At 43.5% G+C, this 20,377-nt stretch overlaps 2 protein-coding genes across 4 annotated transcripts; both read left to right on the top strand.

Moving 5' to 3' along the window:
- Positions 1 to 747: 747 nt before the first annotated feature.
- Positions 748 to 2,496, top strand: LOC117425501 (transcription factor HES-5-like). The gene is made up of 2 exons (XM_058993006.1): positions 748 to 886; positions 1,009 to 2,496. Exons 1-2 carry the CDS (start codon positions 824 to 826, stop codon positions 1,372 to 1,374), a joined length of 429 nt encoding a protein of 142 aa, XP_058848989.1. The 5' UTR covers positions 748 to 823; the 3' UTR covers positions 1,375 to 2,496.
- A 508-nt stretch (positions 2,497 to 3,004) lies between these two features.
- Positions 3,005 to 19,912, top strand: LOC117425771 (4'-phosphopantetheine phosphatase). Of its 3 annotated transcripts, none has more exons than XM_058993005.1 (19): positions 3,005 to 3,240; positions 7,543 to 7,625; positions 8,395 to 8,603; positions 10,027 to 10,210; positions 10,386 to 10,478; positions 11,134 to 11,287; positions 11,436 to 11,617; positions 11,841 to 11,922; positions 12,263 to 12,363; positions 14,735 to 14,890; positions 15,172 to 15,284; positions 15,480 to 15,567; positions 15,717 to 15,868; positions 15,974 to 16,029; positions 16,209 to 16,258; positions 16,547 to 16,651; positions 17,040 to 17,140; positions 17,696 to 17,764; positions 17,914 to 19,912. In XM_058993005.1, exons 1-19 carry the CDS (start codon positions 3,216 to 3,218, stop codon positions 18,125 to 18,127), a joined length of 2,217 nt encoding a protein of 738 aa, XP_058848988.1. In that variant the 5' UTR covers positions 3,005 to 3,215; the 3' UTR covers positions 18,128 to 19,912. The 3 variants fall into 3 exon arrangements, 2 of the variants coding, with proteins under 2 accessions (XP_058848988.1, XP_058848987.1); XM_058993004.1 differs by lacking the exon at positions 3,005 to 3,240 and adding an exon at positions 6,009 to 6,204; XR_009307836.1 differs by lacking the exons at positions 3,005 to 3,240; positions 17,696 to 17,764; positions 17,914 to 19,912 and adding an exon at positions 6,009 to 6,204 and having other exon boundaries at positions 16,581 to 16,651.
- Positions 19,913 to 20,377: the final 465 nt, after the last annotated feature.

Below are 20,377 nucleotides of genomic sequence, written 5' to 3'. Positions count from 1 at the left end.
CAAATAGTTACAGGAACTACACGAATGTGGTTTAGATGTCTGGTATTTAATAACGGCTTGTATGTTGAGTGATAATCTAATCGCATGTATATATGTTATTGGATGTCTACTCGAATACAGTATATATGTAACTCGTGCCGTGCACAACGTCTTCACGCCTGGAACCTGGGAAAGTTCCGCCCAGGAACACAGACCTGACGCCGAACGCAAAGATCAAACACTTCTCATTGGGGGAAAGTGTGATTGACATCAATCTGTTACTCAGGGAGCGCGCCGTTAATGGTGCCATAGAGCCTACTGCCTGTAATGTGGTTTCCTTTCCCGTGCAGTAAAACGCCATTTCTGTCATATCGGATAATAATGCTTCTCCGCGTTGCTCATTTGATGCTATCCAAACATATGTGTCACATGCCAGTGTTTATTTCATTTACCAGCCCTGTGATGTTTCAATGTCATTGTTCCCAACATCAGGCTGCAGATCTGATCTTTTGGTGGGGTCAGCACTTTCCCAGATTCACACAACACCCTGCAAGTCACTCGCTATTGCCCCCTCCCACCCCCTCCACCTGCTCTCCCGGGAGTTGGCTTTTATCCTCCGTCAATAAGCGCTTAATCCAGCGTGTGGCAATTCCAGCTTCTCCCATTGTCCTCCCGAGCGCGCCGATTGGCTACCGAGTGTGAGAAACTCCAACAAGCCCGAGACCCACACATGCGTATGGAGACTGGAGAGTATAAATAGGGGAGATGCTTGCAGCTAAAACCAGCAGATCCGAGACTTCTAAGCTCCAGAGAAACCGATATTAACAGCACCGTGACTCCAGCAATGGCACCTACAATCGCTGCAGCTATGGGATACTCACAGGGACACGTGACAATGACAAACAAAGTAAGTTGAGACTAAATGAGCACGTGTGATTATTTTTGAAATGTTTTGTGTTTTTAAAACTTCAATTGTTATTCCTCACGAACTGGTTATTAACTGAATGTGTGCCTTGTTCTTTTTTGCAGTTGAGAAAACCTGTTGTTGAAAAGATGCGCAGAGATCGTATCAACAGCAGCATCGAGCAGCTCAAGACGTTACTGGGAAAAGAATTCGTGAAGCAGCAGCCCGATTCCAAACTGGAGAAAGCGGACATCCTGGAAATGACCGTCTGCTACCTGAGACAGAGCGCCTCCCCCCGGCCAGCGACGGGAAACGAAGGCTACTCCAGGTGTGTGCAAGAAATCGTGCACTTCCTTTCCCGGGATGAAATGAAGACAGAAACCCAGAGGAAACTACTGAACCATTTCCAAGCTGCGCAGAATTCTCCAGCGCATCAGAGCCCCGTCAAAGAGGCGACCCCGGTGAAGAGTGCCCTCTGGCGGCCCTGGTAGATCACAACAGACACTGTCACTTTGAACACACAGAATTCAACATGCCTGTCTATGATGGACATATCCAGTAATTCTCATTGTGTAGGGGGTGTTTTCCTTCCTGTTTTGCTTGTGCAGAAGATTTGAATGCTACTTTCATTGATTGAAAGGAAACACAATAGTTACCCAGTGTTGGGGCAATATTGTGTGCGATAGGATTTGTTCATTCTTGTTATACAAGGAGTGTGTATGCAGCGATGACGCTATTGAGTTAAAAGTCATTTCTGTTTATAGAAATATTATGATTATTAAAACATGGGTTTTATGTCCTCTGTGAAGGCACTATATCCTGAATAGTATCTTGTCTCGTAAGAATTGTGTGTGCATAGCTATTGCTAATGAATTTTGAATTGTTTAAAAGTTATTTTTCTTTGTAGAGGAATTATTTTAAATAGTATGGGTATTGATGCCTCTTGTGAAGGCAATATATCTGTAATTGTATATAATTACACAGGACGTGTGTATGCATTGCTGAAACTGTTTGGTATTTCTTTATAAAGTGACACTGAAATATTTCAAACAGTATTTATATAACGACCTGTTCTGAAGGTGGCATCTCTTTAGTGTATCTTGTTACACAAGAAATCTGTATTATTGATGAAAAATAATATTCCCAAATATGAACTTGATCTTTCATTGTAAAGAAATACTAAGAAACTTATAGTTATGTGTGTGTCTTCTGAGAAGGCAATATCCTCTTATTGTATCTTGTTAGACAAGAAGCGTGTGTGCTTTGATGAAAAGCATTTTAAAGAGTGACTGTCTCAAAATGCATTTGTAAAAAAATTCTGAGGTGTTTTAAATACTGTATAATGTGTATTTTATACACTGTATAATGTGTATCTGTGCCTTTGATAAAGGCAGTATCTCAAAGAGTCGCTCACGCTGAGTGAATCTTGTATGAAATATGTTGTCTTGAGGTTTTCTTCAAGGTGTAGTAGTGATTTTGTAAATCAGACTAACTGTAGACTGGAGCTGCCTTTGTTACAGATCTCCCAGTCGATTACTGAAACGGTGCATTGATTGGTATGCTTGCTGAGATGTCTATTCAGGAAAGGTGAATAAAAATCATTGCGCTCTATATTTACAGTGTGTTCACTTTCTTTCGTTCTTGACTGTCAGTTCAGCACTAATGTAAAGAGGGTCACAGTTGTCAGTTTAATACTTCTGCCTTAATCTTAACTAGACAATCATATACTACTATAATAATAATAATAATAATAATAATAATAATAATAATAATAATAATAATAATAATTGCCGCCTAAGCTGCAGTTAATAGAACCTGTCTATATGTATAATGCGGCTCCTATTTGGATTTCAACAGCATCTGAAAAATGAACAAAGCTAAATTAATGGGAGGGTTAACTACGCTACTTAAAAGTTAGTTTTCAAGAACTGGGTAACTTTTTGGTTCCTTCTTCCCTTTCAGTTCTCCAGATGGTTATTTTGTAGTTTTTTTCTAAGTTCGTTGCTGGTGTAAGCGGCGTCAGTGACGTGACATGTACCTCTGCACGTGGCTTTTCTCCCCTGTTTCAACGCATTGAAGAGAGAAGTGTGTGGGACAGTCTGACAAACTCAGTCTCACGTGAAAACGGGATAAAGAGCCGGTGATCTCGCCGGCCGCGTAATGGTCTGCTTCTACTGAACTGACCGAGGAAGTGCAACACTAACTGAAAGCATGGTTTGCAAACCGAGATTTCTTTAAGTTAGAAATAAAACATTTTTAATACAAACAAAGACCATGCTTCCAATAACATGCGTTTCCTTGCAAACCGCGCAGCTGAGACCCGTATACCCGGATGAGGAATGGAAGCGCACAAGAGGGTAAGATTTAGGGAATGTTGCCGCTAGCTCTCGGAGATGTGTTTTCACGTGCAGCAGCATGCCCAGCTCTTTCGCAGCGGCGGTGCACACACCTGCCTGCTGTGGGGTAGAGCCTCTTATTTATTAACAGTGAGCCGTGAGTCTGAGCTGCGCTCTGTTTCCCACACTCTGTAGCCATTCATGCTTTTCAATCCCCGCAACAAAGGACGTGTGCCTTTCCCAGCACTCCCTTAGCGACGGGCTCCGACTTTCCTTTGTCCTGCCGGGGCAAATCCACTGCCGGCAGACCATCTGCTTGGTGCTTCTTTGAAAAGGGACATGACTTGAATCAACGTCAGTTAGCTCAAACAAACGGAGTTAGCCATGCCATGGAAAGGTCATATATTCGTCCCACTCTGACTCACACTTGCATGTCGTAGCTTATAAACTTTGAAACGTCTCAAACTCCGAAGTTCAGCAACCTGCTTGCAGCGGTTATGGCACTGGGTCGCATTGTTAGCGTGCAAACAGGTATCCCCAAGGGGTCCTATCAATCCCAAATAAAGGTGAGTGATCCCCAGTGGATATTTAATTGGCAGAAACTTTGAAGTAGCTCGCTCATTATATATATATATAATGAGATATCCGTTTGAGCCATTCCAGGTTGAACTGTATTCACCTGAGCTTGTTACCTGTACGCCTTGGCTAATCATAAACCTGGAATGGATCTACCTGCTATGCAATGGGAGTCTCGTTTCCATCCCTGAAGCATGTGAATTGGGCCCGTGGTTTGTAATGGATTGACTAACTGCTTCTTGTGCTGCATTAGTATCCCTGGAGGTAAATTAATTACACTGTCACAGTAAATATTTGGACAGGTGTCTGTCAAGGGAATGCATGGCAACACTGGCTGCATTATTTCTGGAACAATTCATTCGTTTTAGTCAAATCACCATTCATCAGTGTTGTAGGGCGGATTAATTAAGACAGGGTGAGCTTGCAGGGTGCCTGTGGTGATTAAAAGCTCATTAGCAGGCATTGCTCCACAGACCAAAGCCAGCCGTGTGCCTTTGATGTGTGAGCGCTCCATTGCAGCATTAAGCCACTCGGGACGGGGGACGAGGACGAGGACGAGGACGAGGACGGGGACCGGGACGGGGACGGGGTGTAAAAAAACCGGGATAAGGGGACACGTCTGGAAATGAAGTGAGACACACTTAGGACTGAAGGTAGAAGATACTTTCCTCTTTGGACAAATCTGAAAAAAAATCAAAAGAGTAAGGAAAATAATTTTAAAATTTTTTTTTAAAAAAATAAATAAAAAGCTGATGTCTATTCTGGTCAGTAGAGAGAGAGAGAGAGAGAGAGAGAAAGAGAGAGAGAGATTCGCTATTATAAATATGCAATCAATGGCACCCTTATCAAAGTTTAATATAGTAAAAGCATGGTAAAGCATAGACAATTATTGTAAAGCATGGAGAGGTATGGAAGAACATATTTAAAAGATGGCGAACTACAGTAAATGCATAGTATAAAAGCATGGGAAAACCGCAGAGTTACTGTGCAGATTTAACCAGGGCATACCGTCCGGTGTGCGATGGTATTTATATGCTAGCAGTCCTATCTGTGATGTCTCTAAAGCTGACCGGTCATTACTGCTTTTTTGTAACCAGATCTGTGAGTTCACCTTCTTTCCGAGGTTCCCACACTCCTTCCCATTGACTGTATTCAAGCAGCAGACAATGGAAGTGTGCCTTGGTGTATTATACATGCTGGCATTCTCTTGTGCTGCCTGGAAATCTTACCTGAGAACCAGGGGCCATATGGACAGCGTTTGAGTTTAAAACCAGAGGGTGGGCTCTGGCGCCATCGCGTGGCAGCCCTGTGTTCCTCTCCATGATGGATGATATTATCTTATTTCATATAGAGCTCCTACAGAACCTTTGATACCGTCCTGTAGCATTTTGAGCTAGCTTATGGACTGTATGTACGACTTGTTTGGACCTGTTATCAAAACCCTTTGTTTTTGCAAGTTTTAAAAGATTACATTTTGCAGCTAGCTTCGCCCTGTATAATAAAAATGAATGCCAGTGTGATAGCCTTTATTAACCCTAGAACGTATTGCAATGCGATATAATACTGCGTGAAGTTGTTCATGACGATGTCATTAGTGCACTTGCCGTTGTTTTAGTATTTAGTATAAAAAGAACGATTCTTTCTAATCTTACGTAAGTTTGTTCCTTTTTAATACAAGTTTGTTAGTAAGAGAAATAGATGCTCGATGTATTAGATTAGTGACACCGACTTGTAGTAGAAACACAGGACTGGTGTTGTTGCAGGCTTCAAACACTAGATGGAGACCTCGGACCTGTTTTGGTGGCAATTAGAATTCGGCTCCAGTTTTATTAGTTCTCTCTTCAGTACAAATTACAGTAGCCTGATGTGTGCGTTTCAGTTTAGCGTCATTAAAAAATAAAAAAAAACAACAGGCAAAATGATAAGGAAAGTGACCATTCATAAATAACTCAACTTTAGAGGTTTACGATACATTGTAAGCTTTTGGAAAAATGTATCTGAGGAATTGTTACAACACGTAATTGTGTGAACACTGTACTGAAGTGTAGATAATGGTTTGTGAAGACTTACTGAAATGAAGTATATTCTACTTGGTTTTCAAACATCCTTTTTTCTGTGTATGGTTAATAAATAAACACATAATGAGAGGAATTATTTATTTATTTATTTATTTATTTATTTATTTATTTATTTTAAGTTTGGCACACAAATTGGGTCTTTGGTCAGAACTTCAATGATCGTCATTACGCAACGCCCCACGTACTTGCGTGGATACTGAGCAAATATCCAAGATGGCGGCGTGTAGTCGGATAGGCGGAGGTGGTCACAGTATGGATAAAAGCATTACACTCCCGCCAGACGAGATCTTTCGCAACCTGGAGAACGCGAAGAGGTTCGCAATAGACATAGGTAACACAGCCCAAAACAATGACATCTCTGTGCTTTGTTTGATACAGAAGTCACGCTGTAAAGCTAGCTGTTTTGGCTATTGGGGTAAAGGGGAGCTGGAGGTGGTTCGTTGTGCGGGGCACAGAGCGGGCTGTAGTCTTTGTGTGGGTTATTCTCCATGTATTGCAATACAAAAACTGTGGAATTCGGACTACAGTACCCAAGATGCGTCAGTGTATTGCCGTCGAAAGGGGTGTTCTGGGAGCTGTAGTTCTGTATTTCAGTGATTGTGTAGATGTATATGGAACGTTTTGTTCTGGTGGACTACACACCCCAGAGATCGCCAGGAAAAACACGGCGCATCGAGATTTAAAAGTACGAAAACAACATAGCGCTGTGGGATCTCTGTGTAAATTGTTGATAATGTTTTATTTTTTTATTTTTTCAACTTAACACCTTGTACGTCGTAAACATTTTGATATTACAAAACTGCACTTTTGTGATAATATTGTACATGTTTAGCACGCTAAAATATATACACAAAACAAAACCAAAATAATACAAATTAGCAATACATTGTAATATCTGTAAAAAATTCTACATGCGTTATCATTCTCCCAATTAGGAACAGCAAATCGCCAGACCAATGCCTCGGTAGTTTCACAAGGTGCCAGTCAGAGAAGTAATTCGATGTAAGAAGCGGTCGCGCCTGATTTAGCCAGAGAAGATTAGAAGATGATGTTTCTGTGGGTTGTTTTTGGAGCTGGTATATTTGGGTTTTGTATCGATGTGTTACAGTTACATGTTGTTTTTCTCGAAGCGCAAAGGGTTAAATTATATTTGATAATGTTATACTGGCAAACCACTTGTTCAGGCCCGGATATCAACTTTGAATTGCTAAATATACACGTTGAAGATGTCCGTTACCCCAAAGAATAGCTAATATATCACCCTGACCTCAGGCAAGCACACGCGGTTTGGTCATTTCAGATGACTTGTGTCGCACAAGCATTATCCCACGTTTCAAATGACGCCTCGGTTGGCTGAGGTGACTCCTAATGTAAAGGTTTAGAATTCCCTAGTGTTGCAGGATCACGTGTATGTAATCACAAAGGGGTGATTCAAGCAGGATTTACTGTAACCTTGAGCATCCCCCCCCCCCCCCCCCCCATCTAATAAAGAACACTGAGCGGTCTGTAAACGCGTTCTACTTGCCCAAAGGCTATTGGAGAAGAATGCAGTTGACAATAAAGTTGCAGTTTGTTTTAGGCCACACTGACAGCTTTGACATCCTTGAATATAACTGGCTTCTTGCTTTATTAAAGAGTAATATTATGCTTTCTTGTTTGTTTTTAACAGGGGGATCTTTGACAAAACTTGCATATTATTCAACAGTTCAACATAAAGTAGCCAAAGTCCGGTCCTTTGACCACACTGGAAAGGCAAGTGAATTCTGCATGAATATAAATCCTTACAGATTCTATATTGGTACAGTATTACTGATGTGGGCTGGATTGCAGTTTGAAACATGAATTTGTGATCTGTACAGTGTGTCTTTAGTAAGACTGTCAAAATGCCAGGAGAGTGCTGCTCCCAGCCCTGGTTTCGCGTTAAGCCTTTCCCTGCTTCCGGTTGTCAGTCCCTTCCAGGCTATGAGCACGCATGAAGCTGACTGGATGAGCTTGGTTTATGCTATGTGCTGTTCCTGCTGGGAACATGCATCTAGGATCAGCCCATTGCATCAATAACACCCTGTTCTGGGGCAGGTGAAATGAACAGTGAGCTTTCAGGCAAGCCAGGAACGTGCGCCACCTTTAACGATGTCATAGGTTTTTTAACGATGTCATATGTTTTAACGATGTCATAAGTTGTTCTGAACAGAACATATTTCAACATGTCACGTCTGTTTTATAGATCATTCTCCGCTACGATAAGAGACTTGAGTTGTAGTTCGCTGTTAAACTCAGGATATCGCTGTGTAGCATTATGAGCAGTCCTGTGAACTGTGAATTGTTTGTCTCTATTATCAAAACCCTTTGTTTTGTGAGCTACATTTTGCAGCCGGCTTTATAATAAAAAGGGCTGCAGTGTGTTGGCCTGAAACTTACTGCAATGCTATGTGAAGTTGTTAATGGCAATGTCATAGTATCTAAAACTAGAGCAACCCGAAACGCAAGTGAGATGAATTCAATGGCAAAGTGGTTCTTCCAGGAGACGGAGGACGAGCCCCTCTATGAGATCTCGGTGCAGGAGGAGATCACGGCTCGCCTCCACTTCATCAAGTTTGAGAACGCCTACATCGAGACCTGCCTGGACTTCGTCAAAGACCACCTGGTCAACACCGAGACCAAGGTCATCAAAGCCACTGGCGGCGGCGCCCACAAATTCAAAGACCTGCTTGAAAAGAAGCTCAAACTAAAGTAAGCACCAGAGTCCAGTCCTCATGTATTTTAATAAAACGGCAATGGTGCATTTCAGTAAAGAGCCGACAAACAAAATGCTTCTATATCCAGTACAGTTTCCTGTGCCTGGTGATGACAATTATGGTAGAGTAATTCATCATTGTGCTAACAGTGTTACACACACACTTACCAACTGCAAAATAACAATAATGTTGATTCAGTTTTACTCTGACTGCCTACTTTCAAATATGTTACAAAAAAAAAGCCAAATGGAAAATGTAAAGTTAGAACTTGCTGAACACTGAGGTCCATGCGCCTCATTGATTGGAGGTTTGATAGACATGTTTCTTGGCAGTATTACATCATTAGGTGCAATCCACTAGAAAGCCATTGAATATTCACCTTAAAAAGAAAGATTTCTGGGGCATTTTATTTTCACAGTGTCATCATTAAATTCATTATTAAATCTACCCAACCAAATAATTATATATTACATTTTTCTGTACCTCCCTTAAATTATACTATAAAATCAGAGGAAAAAATCAGGATATGCGCATTAACACATGCAAGAAGACCAACTCTGACAAACGCCTTCCAACCACACACAAATCCACACACCCCACCCCCACACACTAACCACACACAAACACCCACGCCCCGCCCACCCCACCAAACCCCAAAACAAACACCCCTGCCCCTCCACACACGCACACACAAACCAACCCACGCCCACACACACCCCCAAACACCCCCTGCCCCCTCCACACACCCCAACCCCCTCCACACACACACACACAAACCAACCAACCCCCACAAGTAACCAGCATTGCATCATGCAGCACTTACTGAATCCCACATCCAGCAAGAAGCCTTCTTTAAAAAATAATTAATTTACAGCCAAAATAGACTGAAGTATCCAACTGAGCAAAACTAAAAACTTGTTTTTTTGAATAATATTAATAATAAAAGAGATCCCAAAAGACCAAAGCCGTTTGCCTGAAAGCATTGCAATGGCTTTGTGGCCCACTATAGCAAACAGCATTTTACATGTTCCTATTTTTCAATAATCATAGGACAGTCTTTAGGAGTGATCCCTGTATAGCCGCAGATCAGTGGTTGATGCAGTCCAGCGTGTGATTCCACACTGCTGTAAAACGATAATATAAAATCCAGCAGGTGTGTATCCTAGCATGGTATAGCCTAGATGAAATCGCACTGCAGGAGCACAGTAATGGACTTGCTGGTGTCGCTACATCTTAAAATATCTTCAGTTATGTCATAAGTGTTCTATACTGTTTTAAGCAGTGCTTGGTGAAAAGGCTGCATCAGAGGACATGGATTTGCTCAGCTTAAAACAAGATCCATTTACTTCACAAAGCTGTGATAACCTTTTCTACGCGCTTGTAACTTGAAACCGTTTCCTTGTTTTTTTTTGCGTCAGAGTTGACAAGGAGGACGAGATGTCCTGTCTCATTAAAGGCTGTAACTTTGTACTCAAGAACATCCCTCATGAAGCGTTTGTGTACGTGAAGCATGCAGAACCCGAGTTCCGATTCCAGACCACGCACCCAGACATCTTCCCTTACCTGCTCATCAACATCGGCTCGGGAGTCTCCATAGTGAAGGTGGGCTTGTCTTCAGGAGCTCAAGCAGTTCTCCCAGTTGATGCATCCCCATGCATGCTTTCTGTTGTGTTCGAAGGCTTTTTCTGAAGTGTCCATATTTCTTTTTGCTACTTGCTTTTGAACGATGGAGTTCCCATTGATTGCACCTCCTGTAATAAGTACTGTGTGTTTGCAGGTAGAGTCGGAAGACAAGTTTGAGCGTATTGGTGGCAGTTCCATTGGCGGTGGTACATTTTGGGGTCTAGGAGCTTTACTGACTAAAACCAAGGTAATCATTTTATACTTCTTTTTTTTTTTCTTTTGAGGTTGTTTCTGCTGAATCGAGCTCCTGTAATTGTACCATTCCTCCACTGGGGGTCCAGGGTCATTCTTTGAAATAGCAAAACATAAGAGAAACAGCCCAGACTGGAGCATGAAAACACAATCTTTAGAAGCAATGCTTTTCCTTCCTCATTCCAGTGAGCAGAATCAGATATCAGGGGCTGGCATGCTCAGTTTGTTTTGTGCTTTTTTTTTCCACTCATGTCAGCATAAATTTTCCAGAAAGACTATCCTTTTAAAAATGTTGTACATATGCCTTCTGGTATGTTTCGGTTAGTTCACTAGTGTGCTGCTTTGTGTGAAGTTATGTTTCCTATATTCCTGATGTGTCTGTTTCAACACGGCAGACCTTTAAAAATCATAATCAGTGTACAACAGAGTGGTGGCCTGACAGAATAGTGAGGATCGCACAACTCAAATGCATTTCTAGTGCAGGTCTTAAAAATCTACATTTAGGTATGCTTCAATAATATTACAGCAATTACTTTATTTGCATAGGGGGCGAGGGGCTCCCCCCCCCAAAAAAGTGGTGTCCCCGCTATAAAAGTTTTGAGAACCACTGCTTTTATTTTCATTTCGTGTTTTCTGTCTCGCCACGGAAGAGGTTTGATGAACTACTGCAGCTCGCCTCCAGAGGGCAGCACACCAGTGTTGACATGCTGGTGAAGGACATCTATGGGGGAGCCTACGGGAGCCTGGGACTGACCGGGGATCTGATAGCGAGCAGCTTCGGCAAGTCTGCCACCGCGGATAAAGGTAGGAGCAAAACGGAGGGGAGGGAGTGAAACGCTGCAGCTGCAGCTGCTACCCCTCCACACAGGCATGAAAATGCAATCGTCACAAATGTTTTTAATGTGCCCAACGGGAGCATGCATTTACTGTTTGTGGTGTTGGCTTGTATCAGAGTTTTCCAAAGAAGATATGGCGAAGAGCTTACTGCACATGATCAGCAATGACATCGGCCAGCTGGCCTGTCTCTACGCTAAACTGCACAACCTGAGCCGAGTTTATTTCGGGGGGTTCTTTATCCGGGGACACCCCGTTACGATGCACACAATCACCTACAGCATCAACTTCTTCACCAAGGTAAACCAGCTAATAGAAAAATCAACATGCAAGCGACGGTTTGCATGGTAGGCAAATGACGTTACTAATTACATGCCTGGTTTAGTTTTGTTTTGTTAAAACTTTGAACTGTATTGTTTGTAATGAAGTATCTGGTTATTATTAATTGAGTTTCTGTCCTGATTTGGTGCATGTATTTGCACTGGGGGCTGTAGCAGTGTAACATGCATCCTGTCTTTTCCAGGGAGAAGTTCAGGCTTTGTTTCTGAGGCATGAAGGCTATCTGGGAGCAATCGGAGCCTTTTTAAAGGGGGCGGAGGAGGACAGTAAGTTTGAACTGCAGGGCAGGCGGCTGCGTTCTGTAGTTTATCTGGCATTCCTTAGCAAGGTGCTCGAATGGAAACAAAATATGTATTTTTTTTACATTACGTTTTGCACCATCAAGGCAGGCCAGAGAAATGCAGAACAGTTTTGATTACACTGAGGCTGGCTCTCCACCTAGAGGATGCTGAAGAGCAGCTTATCGTGTCCATGACTTCCTGTAATAATTTGTTCGGGTGTGTCTGTCCTCCTATGAAGTGCAGCTGTTGTTCCAGTGATCAGGCATGCTTTTCTGAAAGGGAATGGGTTTGCTTGCCTGTTGACATGTCTCTGTGCCCGGTGCAGATCCTAACCAGTACAGCTGGGGGGAGAACTACGCTGGCAGCTCAGGCTTGATGAGTGTGTCCCCGGACATGTTCCCCATGCAGCGCACCCGCAGTGGAACGGTAAGAGCCAGCGCTGGCCATGCAAATAAATATCTGTGTGTGTTATTTGAGGCCAGTTACCTCCTAGTCTGCTGTGTTGAGTGGAACTACCTTCCATACACTAGAATGGCATTAGTGAGTTCTCTTATTTCCCGGACTGTTATACAGTACTTGTGTGCAGTGTTGAGTTAAATACAATGTTGAAGATACACATCGTTCACACACCCTGTGGCGTATATACTGAATGCTGTAGTGGTTACAGCATTCAGATCATTACAATTAACCCTATTTATTTATTTATTTATTATTTTAAATTGATACACGAAGCAGAATTTGATCCGATTGATTCAGTGAAATAGACTCGGATGTTTTTAACGTTGTGTTTGATCTATCGATCTCCCCCCTCCCACCCCCTCGTTCTCAGTGTGTGTGCTTGGTAGCTTCCATGTGCATTCATTTCTGAACGGTTTCATGTCTTTCTAACATGTCCTTGTTTTGATTTCTTTTTTTTTTGTTCCCCCCCTCCTCTCCATCGCCATGCTCTCTTTATTTTCCTTCAGTTCTTCGTAAGTAATTCCCTCGTTCTGTTTTCTGTGTGTTCCATCACTGCGCTTGCGCACACTCACGCTGGCAGCACGCATACTGCAGGCTATTGGTTTTTGTGGTTTTTAAAGACTGCGCTGTACTGTACTGCATATGCAGAGTACTTTAAATAAGTGAGATGCTATTGACGGAAAAGAGTACCTGGAGTGTGAAATTTGGTGCATAGTTTATGAGACGAGTCGCATATTGCTGCATACAGATACAAGTACTACAACAGAGGAGACCAGAAGGCATCGCCCTGTGTACAGGACAGGGAGGCTTGTCGGACACAGCTACCTGATCCACAATAGCGCTGAATCCAGGGATCTGATCTCTACACACAGCCGCACAATTCAGAAGTGTTTTTTACTGCAGAGATGATGAGAATTCTGTCGACCCCACATTAACCCATTTAACAAAGGGTAGACATCTGTCGCCTCCGCGTACTTTTAGGACAAATGTTAGGTTGGTATCTTGCATCCCGACCCGCACTTTCCCCTGAAGCAGGAAACCTCTGGTAACAGATGGGACCAGGTGCTGCTCAGCGGCTGCAGTGCTGTGAGGAAGCTACCAGATTCTTTTCCATTCTGCCTTCCAGGCATCTGCAGAGAGAACACGCCAGCGTGGTGTGGTCCTGCTGAGGGGAACAGGGCTGCAGAGTGAAACATAAGCCTAACAGAGCCAAAGAAGACCTGGCTCACATACTTTCATTGTTTTTTATTTTTGTATTTGTTTGTGTTGATTTGTTTTAATGTTGTAAGTACAGTGCAAAAGCCCTTTATAAAAGAGTATATGGGGAAAGCATTTTAAAACATTTTACCATGGGAAACCTGTATAAAGGGATGGAAGGAATCATTTTAAAAGGAAGAGAAATGGCAAATTGAGAGAGGAATAAACTCATCGTGATGGTATTGAAATAGGGAGCGGTTACATTATTGTTTCTTGCTAGTGTTATCAGGTTCAAATATTATATTTTCCCTTTGCTTTTGCACTTAGTGCTTGACTTGAGCACCCCAGTACGCACACACATGCACACACACACACACACACACTAGCTTGGACGCAGCTGTAGATTTGTTTCATTGAAGCAATAATACTTCTCAGATTGACAGATTATTAGCAGTTGTTTTGGCTGCAATGCCAAACCAGTCCACTTAATGGAATCACTGGTTAATTGAATCGGCTTCGTTTTGCAATCGAACCATTGCATTGTCTTTGACATTCAACCCAATTCAAAACGCTGTGCTTTGTGTGAAGGTATACAAACACAATCAGATGAAGAGGCTTTCACTCTATCCTAATGTCAAGAGTGTTATTGCTTCATTAATAGGTTAAACATGTTGCTGTTATTGTTATATATCCTCTTGCGACCCTGTGTACATTAATACTGTGCATTGTTGTCCATTGGTTTTTACTGTTTAACAGGTGATTTTTTGGGATCTCAATTATCAGTAGTTCAAAGGGGAATGAAATCCAGTGAACAAGAGGTTATATGTTTTTTTTTTTTATGCTATCAAAGTTGTTAATTTAAAATGCAATGGCTGAATCTCCCTCTCTCTTTCCCCTTCCCTCCCTGTCTCTCCATCCCTCTCTCTCTCCCCCCCCCCTCTCTCTCTCTCTCCTCCCTCCCCGTCTCTCTCTCTCTCTCTCTCTCCTCCCTCCCTGTCTCTCTCTCCTCCCTCCCCGTCTCTCTCTCTCTCTCTCTCTCTCCTCCCTCCCCGTCTCTCTCTCTCTCTCTCTCTCTCCTCCTTCCCCGTCTCTCTCTCTTCCCCCTCCCCCCTCCCCGTCTCTCTCTCCTCCCTCCCTCCAGTTTGACATGCTGGAGATGGATCGTTTGGAGCGGCAGCTGGTGAACCTGCCCTTGCTGCTCGACTCCTCGTCCTACATTCCTGACACCATGGACCTGACTGAGGATGCCATGGCCCGCGAGTACTGGCTGTCCTGCTTCGAGGAGGCCCTGGACGGGGTGAGGACTTGCAGAGCCCCTGCTCTGTGCTCTGTGTCGGGGGTGGGGGGTGCAGTCCGCTTGCTTATTAACCACAACCCCATCCGATTGTCATCAACCTTGCTTGGCTTATTGAGAGTATCACAACCTGTCCGTCTTCATGCACAGTATGTGTGATTACTGATAGTGTAATAGAAGAGCAGCCTGCCTCTGCAGCGCAGTTAGACGGATCATTGCACGCAGGCACCGTTACATGCTGTCCTCTAGCCGCCTGGAATCCTGTTGTCTTGTTTTGTGCACAGGTTGTGAAACGCGCTGTCGCCAGCCAGCCTGACCTGCAGGACGCCAGGGAGCGAGCTGAGAAATTCCGTCTCAAATACCGACACAAGCTGCAGACGCTGAGGCATCAGCCCTGGTGAGTGTGCAGGTCCTAATGGGGTCAGCTCTGCTGGCCAGTGGAATTGCAGTAATGAACAGCACGCGCTGTATAAAATCACCTTGCGGTTTGTGGACCTGTCAAAGTGCCCTTGTTAGTTTCAGCGCTCTTTCTAACGTTTAGTTTTGTGCACGCTTGAAGTTTCTGTCCCTTTCTCTCTCTGTTTGCTCTTAGCGCCTACGGGTCCCTGACAGTAAGAAGCTTGTTAGACACCAGAGAACACTGTCTGAATGAGTTCAACTTTCCAGATCCTTATTCACAGGTGTGTGTGTGTGTGTGTGTATACATCTATATGTATCTTAAATACATTTTCAATGCAATTTGACCTCAAACATAAAGACCCTCAGTGACAACACTGTAGCAGAGTTTATCCAGCATCTATTCTTGCGTGTGTGTGTGTCTTTGTCCCAGATTAAACAGAGAGAGAATGACCTGGCGCTCAGGTACTTTCAGAAGGTTGTGAGGTCTGTGGAGATGCTGAACTGGGAGGATCGTCAGTTTGCCCTGGTGAAGGGGCTGCTAGCTGGGAATATGTTTGACTGGGGAGCGAAGGCCGTCTCAGAGTAAGTAGAAACACAGGGAAGATACCGGCTACTCCCGTCAACACGATGAGGTTAAACATCTCGTTTTCTGTGTCATTTTACATGATTTTCTTTTTCTTTAAATAGCGTGCTTGAGACTGATCCGGCGTTCGGGTTTGATGAAGCTAAACGACAATTACAAGGTACTGGAGCCCCGCGGTTCTGCATTAGTCCGAGTTTGATCTCCGCGGTTTATCACGAGAGCGTAGTGCGGCTGAGGTTTCCTTGCAACATGTTTGAGCTGCTGTAATAAAGCACGGTCTGAGTTGAGTGCAGCCGCACTCCCCCTGCTGATTCTAACGCGTGTTCTCTACTCCCGCAGAACGTCCTTGGCTGGTGGATTCGTACAGCAAGTGGATTGAGAGGTTAAAGGTAGGAGTCTGTGATGTGTTTGCAAAATGTAAGAACTGGAAACTCCACAAGTGGCTTTCGAGTTCTGCAGGGAGAGTGACATTTTTTCAATTGCTCTTTTTAAATGGGCTCTGTTGCTCAGGTTATTGATGGTACGGAATTGGGAATTCAGAGATATGAAGTGTGTTTTGGTTCGAGCGAAGTTCGCTATTCATTTGTTTTATACCTTGCTTTCCACATTTGTTTGTTTGTTTGTTTGTTCCATGAAATCAGTGATTGAGTTCCGTGCATACTGGCTTTCTCTTTCAGGGTCCTCCTCACAAATGTGCCTTGTTTTTCGTAGATAATAGTGGAATAGACATCATTCTGGGAGTGTTTCCCCTTGTCAGGGAGCTTCTTTGCAGGGGCACTGAGGTAAGAGTTCACCGTCGTCTTCATCCTGTTCAGTTTTGCACCAAAATGTGATTTGTGGGTGTCTTTTTTTTTACTGCACTGTTCCATAGGTTTGGCTATCTGTGTGCTTCAACAGAAACCAGACCGTGTTGGCTAGCCAGTTAGTTTGCATTAGTCTAACAGGGATGGAAATAAGACATTGAAGAGCAGTGATCCATCCCTGGTTTTCCTAGGAGTTTAGTAAGACACACCCAAGCTTGATACCAGTAAGCTTGTATTAAAACCTGGAATGGGTGCATCTTCGGCACGTGGATCTGTTTGGAGGGAGGGAGGGAGGGAGGAGGGTCCTGACGCTGCGGTTTACATTCTGAGTGTTTTTCCAAACGCGTCCTTGTTTGTATCTCTTCAGGTTGTGTTAGCCAGTAACTCGGGGCCGGCTCTGAATGACGTCACCTATAACGAGCTGCAGATCCTAACGGAGAGGATAGCAGCAATGGACTCAGTCATACAGTAAGGGTTTCCTTCACGCATCTGAGCATCGCACTTCCACCCGAGGCAGAGCAGCATCCAAAACCAGGCAACCCTAACCCTGGTGCCTCTAGTACATGAGATTGTAATCACTAATGTTAATGAGTGCACATACCGTTACCTGCGCTCCGGCACAGCTGTTTGCATATTATTATTTGTTTATTTAGCAGACGCCTTTATCCAAGGCGATTTGCAGAGACTAGGGTGTGTGAACTGTGCATCAGCTGCAGAGTCGCTTACAATTACGTCTCACCCGAAAGACGGAGCACAAGGAGGTTAAGTGACTTGCTCAGGTTCACACAATGAGTCAGTGGCTGAGGTGGGATTTGAACCGGAGACCTCCTGATTACAAGCCCTTTTCTTTAACCACTGGACCACACAGCCTCCTAGCTAATCCTGGAGAGGTTGCACAGTTAAACATGTTTTTAATTGGTTTATTAACTGGCAGACTGTACCGTTGTGATGCACACCTAGTTTCTAAGGGGAGTGGCATGCACTGTATAATAATCAAGACTTTTTTTTCTTTGTTTTTTGCAGTTCTGGGATCACGAAGGAGAGGTTGATTTTGGTTCAAAGTGGCTCCAGCTCCCCCTGTTTAGATCTGAGGTAGGTGTGTGCGGCTGGCTCTGCTGGGGCGATTCACTGACCCAGCTTAGAAATCTGTGAAGAATCACGGTTCTACGTTTTCAGGGTGTCTGCATTAATTTAGAAGTCGTTTTGGTTTAGATCATTCAAGGCGTCTCTTTTCCCCGCAGCCGCCTGGATAAAGGTTTGGCCACTCTGGTGCGGGAGAGGCACACTGACCTGGTCATCATCGAGGGAATGGGCCGCGCCATCCACACCAATTACTACGCGGTGCTGCGCTGCGAGAGCCTCAAACTGGCCGTCATCAAGAACTCCTGGCTGGCTGAGCGACTGGGAGGGAAGATCTACAGCGTGGTGTTCAAATACGAGCAGCCCTCCAAATAACACGCGAGCACGTGACCGCGCTGGGGGGAGGGGCGAGACTTTTTAAAAAACACCACCACTTGTACTGCAACTTTATTTTATTTCATAGATCTGTCTTTTTTTTTTTGTGCAAAATCTGGCTTCCGCAAATTGAAATCAGTAATCGGCCAGCTTTAGTGAACGGATCTCAGAAGAATGTAGAAATTGATTTGGCCCGGAATGGTACAAAATGATTTGCGCTCCATCTCCTAGACTGCTGAATACTCAACGATCGCAGCCACTTCCTGTTCTGAAAAGGGTGTTGGGCTTGTGGTGTTGCTCTGAATATACTCCCACCTTCATCGTTCCGTCCAGTGCTGGACGAAAATGGTCCTGCTTGTAGTGTCAAACTTTAATATCCGTCCGCGATGCCCCCTTGACTGTGTCTCTCTCCTTGCGGTGTTGGGAATGAAGCTCCCATTGCGTAGTTACTGCACTCAGTCCAGGTTGTACGTTGGATTGGATTGAAAGACATCTGTTCTGAATGTAGCATGCACAGCGGTCCCTGGTAAAACATGGACTGGCTCCCACCGCTGTGCAACGAGAGTCCAGTTCTTCAGTGCCTGGTAAATGCCTCTCGGCATTCCTGCCGTGTAACAGCACTTTTAAGTGCGAGGCAGGGCTGGGTATGTAGCTGGGTCCCAATGGCTAACGGTTCACCAGCTCAACAAATTTGGAGGCGAGTCAAGGTTTTGTCTGGTACACTGATATGAACCGAAATTTTTTAATTATTTTTTAATACTCCACATTTTGTCTCCAGTTACCAAAGATGATGCTCTTTAAGCCAAACCAGTGGAGAGTTCCCATAGTGTGCTGAACCCAGGCAGGCAGGAAGGAGTCTTACTCGCCACTTCTCAATGTGGCCACCAGGTGTCAGTGTTTCTGCACACAGTTGCTGCAGGTGCCTTTCACCTTTCACAAGCTGTGTGTTTGTTTGCAAGCCCTGGCTGCCTCACTGAAGGAGCACTCCCATTTAAAGCCTGACTTCTATTGATTTCTCTTGTATTATCTACATTTGTTCACATTCTGACAGCACCATTTGTTTCTGCAGGGATTTCTATGTTTTTTTTGTTAGTTTTCTTTCTCTAACTGACAGCTTATTGGTGCTTGCTGTGCGTCTCAGAAATAAGGCAGTTTGCGTTTCTGTGAAAGCCATTATTTTTTTTGTGATTTATAGGTCGGCCACTGCATCTTTGTGTAAACGCGAGCGTCTCTTTTTTTTTTTTTTTTTACCTTTTTAGAAAGAAGAAAAACAACCAAAACTGCACTTTTTCTCATGGACTTGAATCGTCGCTGAAGGCCACTCTCTCGAATCAGATTCACGTGTTTGTTTTGGCTTCTCCATTGAGGGCTATTCAGAAGTATTGATGCATCAGCCAGTCGCTTCGCTACGGCAACGTATTGCGTGATTTTTGCTGGTCTTGTGTTTTATCAGTGCTGTTAAATCTGGACGACTCGAACGTTTGATTTTGTGCAGCGCTGGAATATCGTTTCTCCAGTGATTAGCAGAGTCGGGTCTAAAGCCTGTACATTACAATAGCGTAATAGACAGAGTTTCCCGGGGTATGAATGTGTCCGTCTGCCTTGAGGGGGGGGGGGGGGCACGGGATATATATTGAAACGTATGCGTACTGTCTGTATCTATGTGTGTACATATATGTTTGATTCATTTCATTGATCTTGAGAAATCTTTATTTTAAGATACCCAGTGTTTGTGGAAAATATATTATAATTATTAAATTGAATATTTGTTCTCTGGCAATCACATGTATTTAAATGTCAAATATATTTTTAAATGTCATCACTGAAAAAGAGTGTAAGCTTGTGCTTGTAAATTATTACCTACATCTGTTGGATAAAGATCATACAACGGGTGTTATTCACAAAACGTAAGGGTTGTCTTAAGGAATATTTTGTCAGGGTTATATATATTATTATTATTTATTTCTTAGCAGACGCCCTTATCCAGGGCGACTTACAATTGTTACAAGATATCACAATATACATTATTTCACATTATACAGATATCACATTATTTTTACATACAATTACCCATTTATACAGTTGGGTTTTTACTGGAGCAATCTAGGTAAAGTACCTTGCTCAAGGATACAGCAGCAGTGTCCCACACTGGGGATTGAACCCACAACCCTCCGGTCAAGAGTCCAGAGCCCTAACCACTACTCCACACTGCTGCCCTATAGATATATTTTATTATTTTTTTATTTACTA

This window comes from Acipenser ruthenus, chromosome 20 (assembly GCF_902713425.1).
Source record: "Acipenser ruthenus chromosome 20, fAciRut3.2 maternal haplotype, whole genome shotgun sequence".
NCBI lineage: Eukaryota > Metazoa > Chordata > Actinopteri > Acipenseriformes > Acipenseridae > Acipenser > Acipenser ruthenus.
The sequence above is the reverse complement of the archived record's forward strand: the minus strand, read 5'-3'. Positions and strand labels throughout refer to the sequence as shown.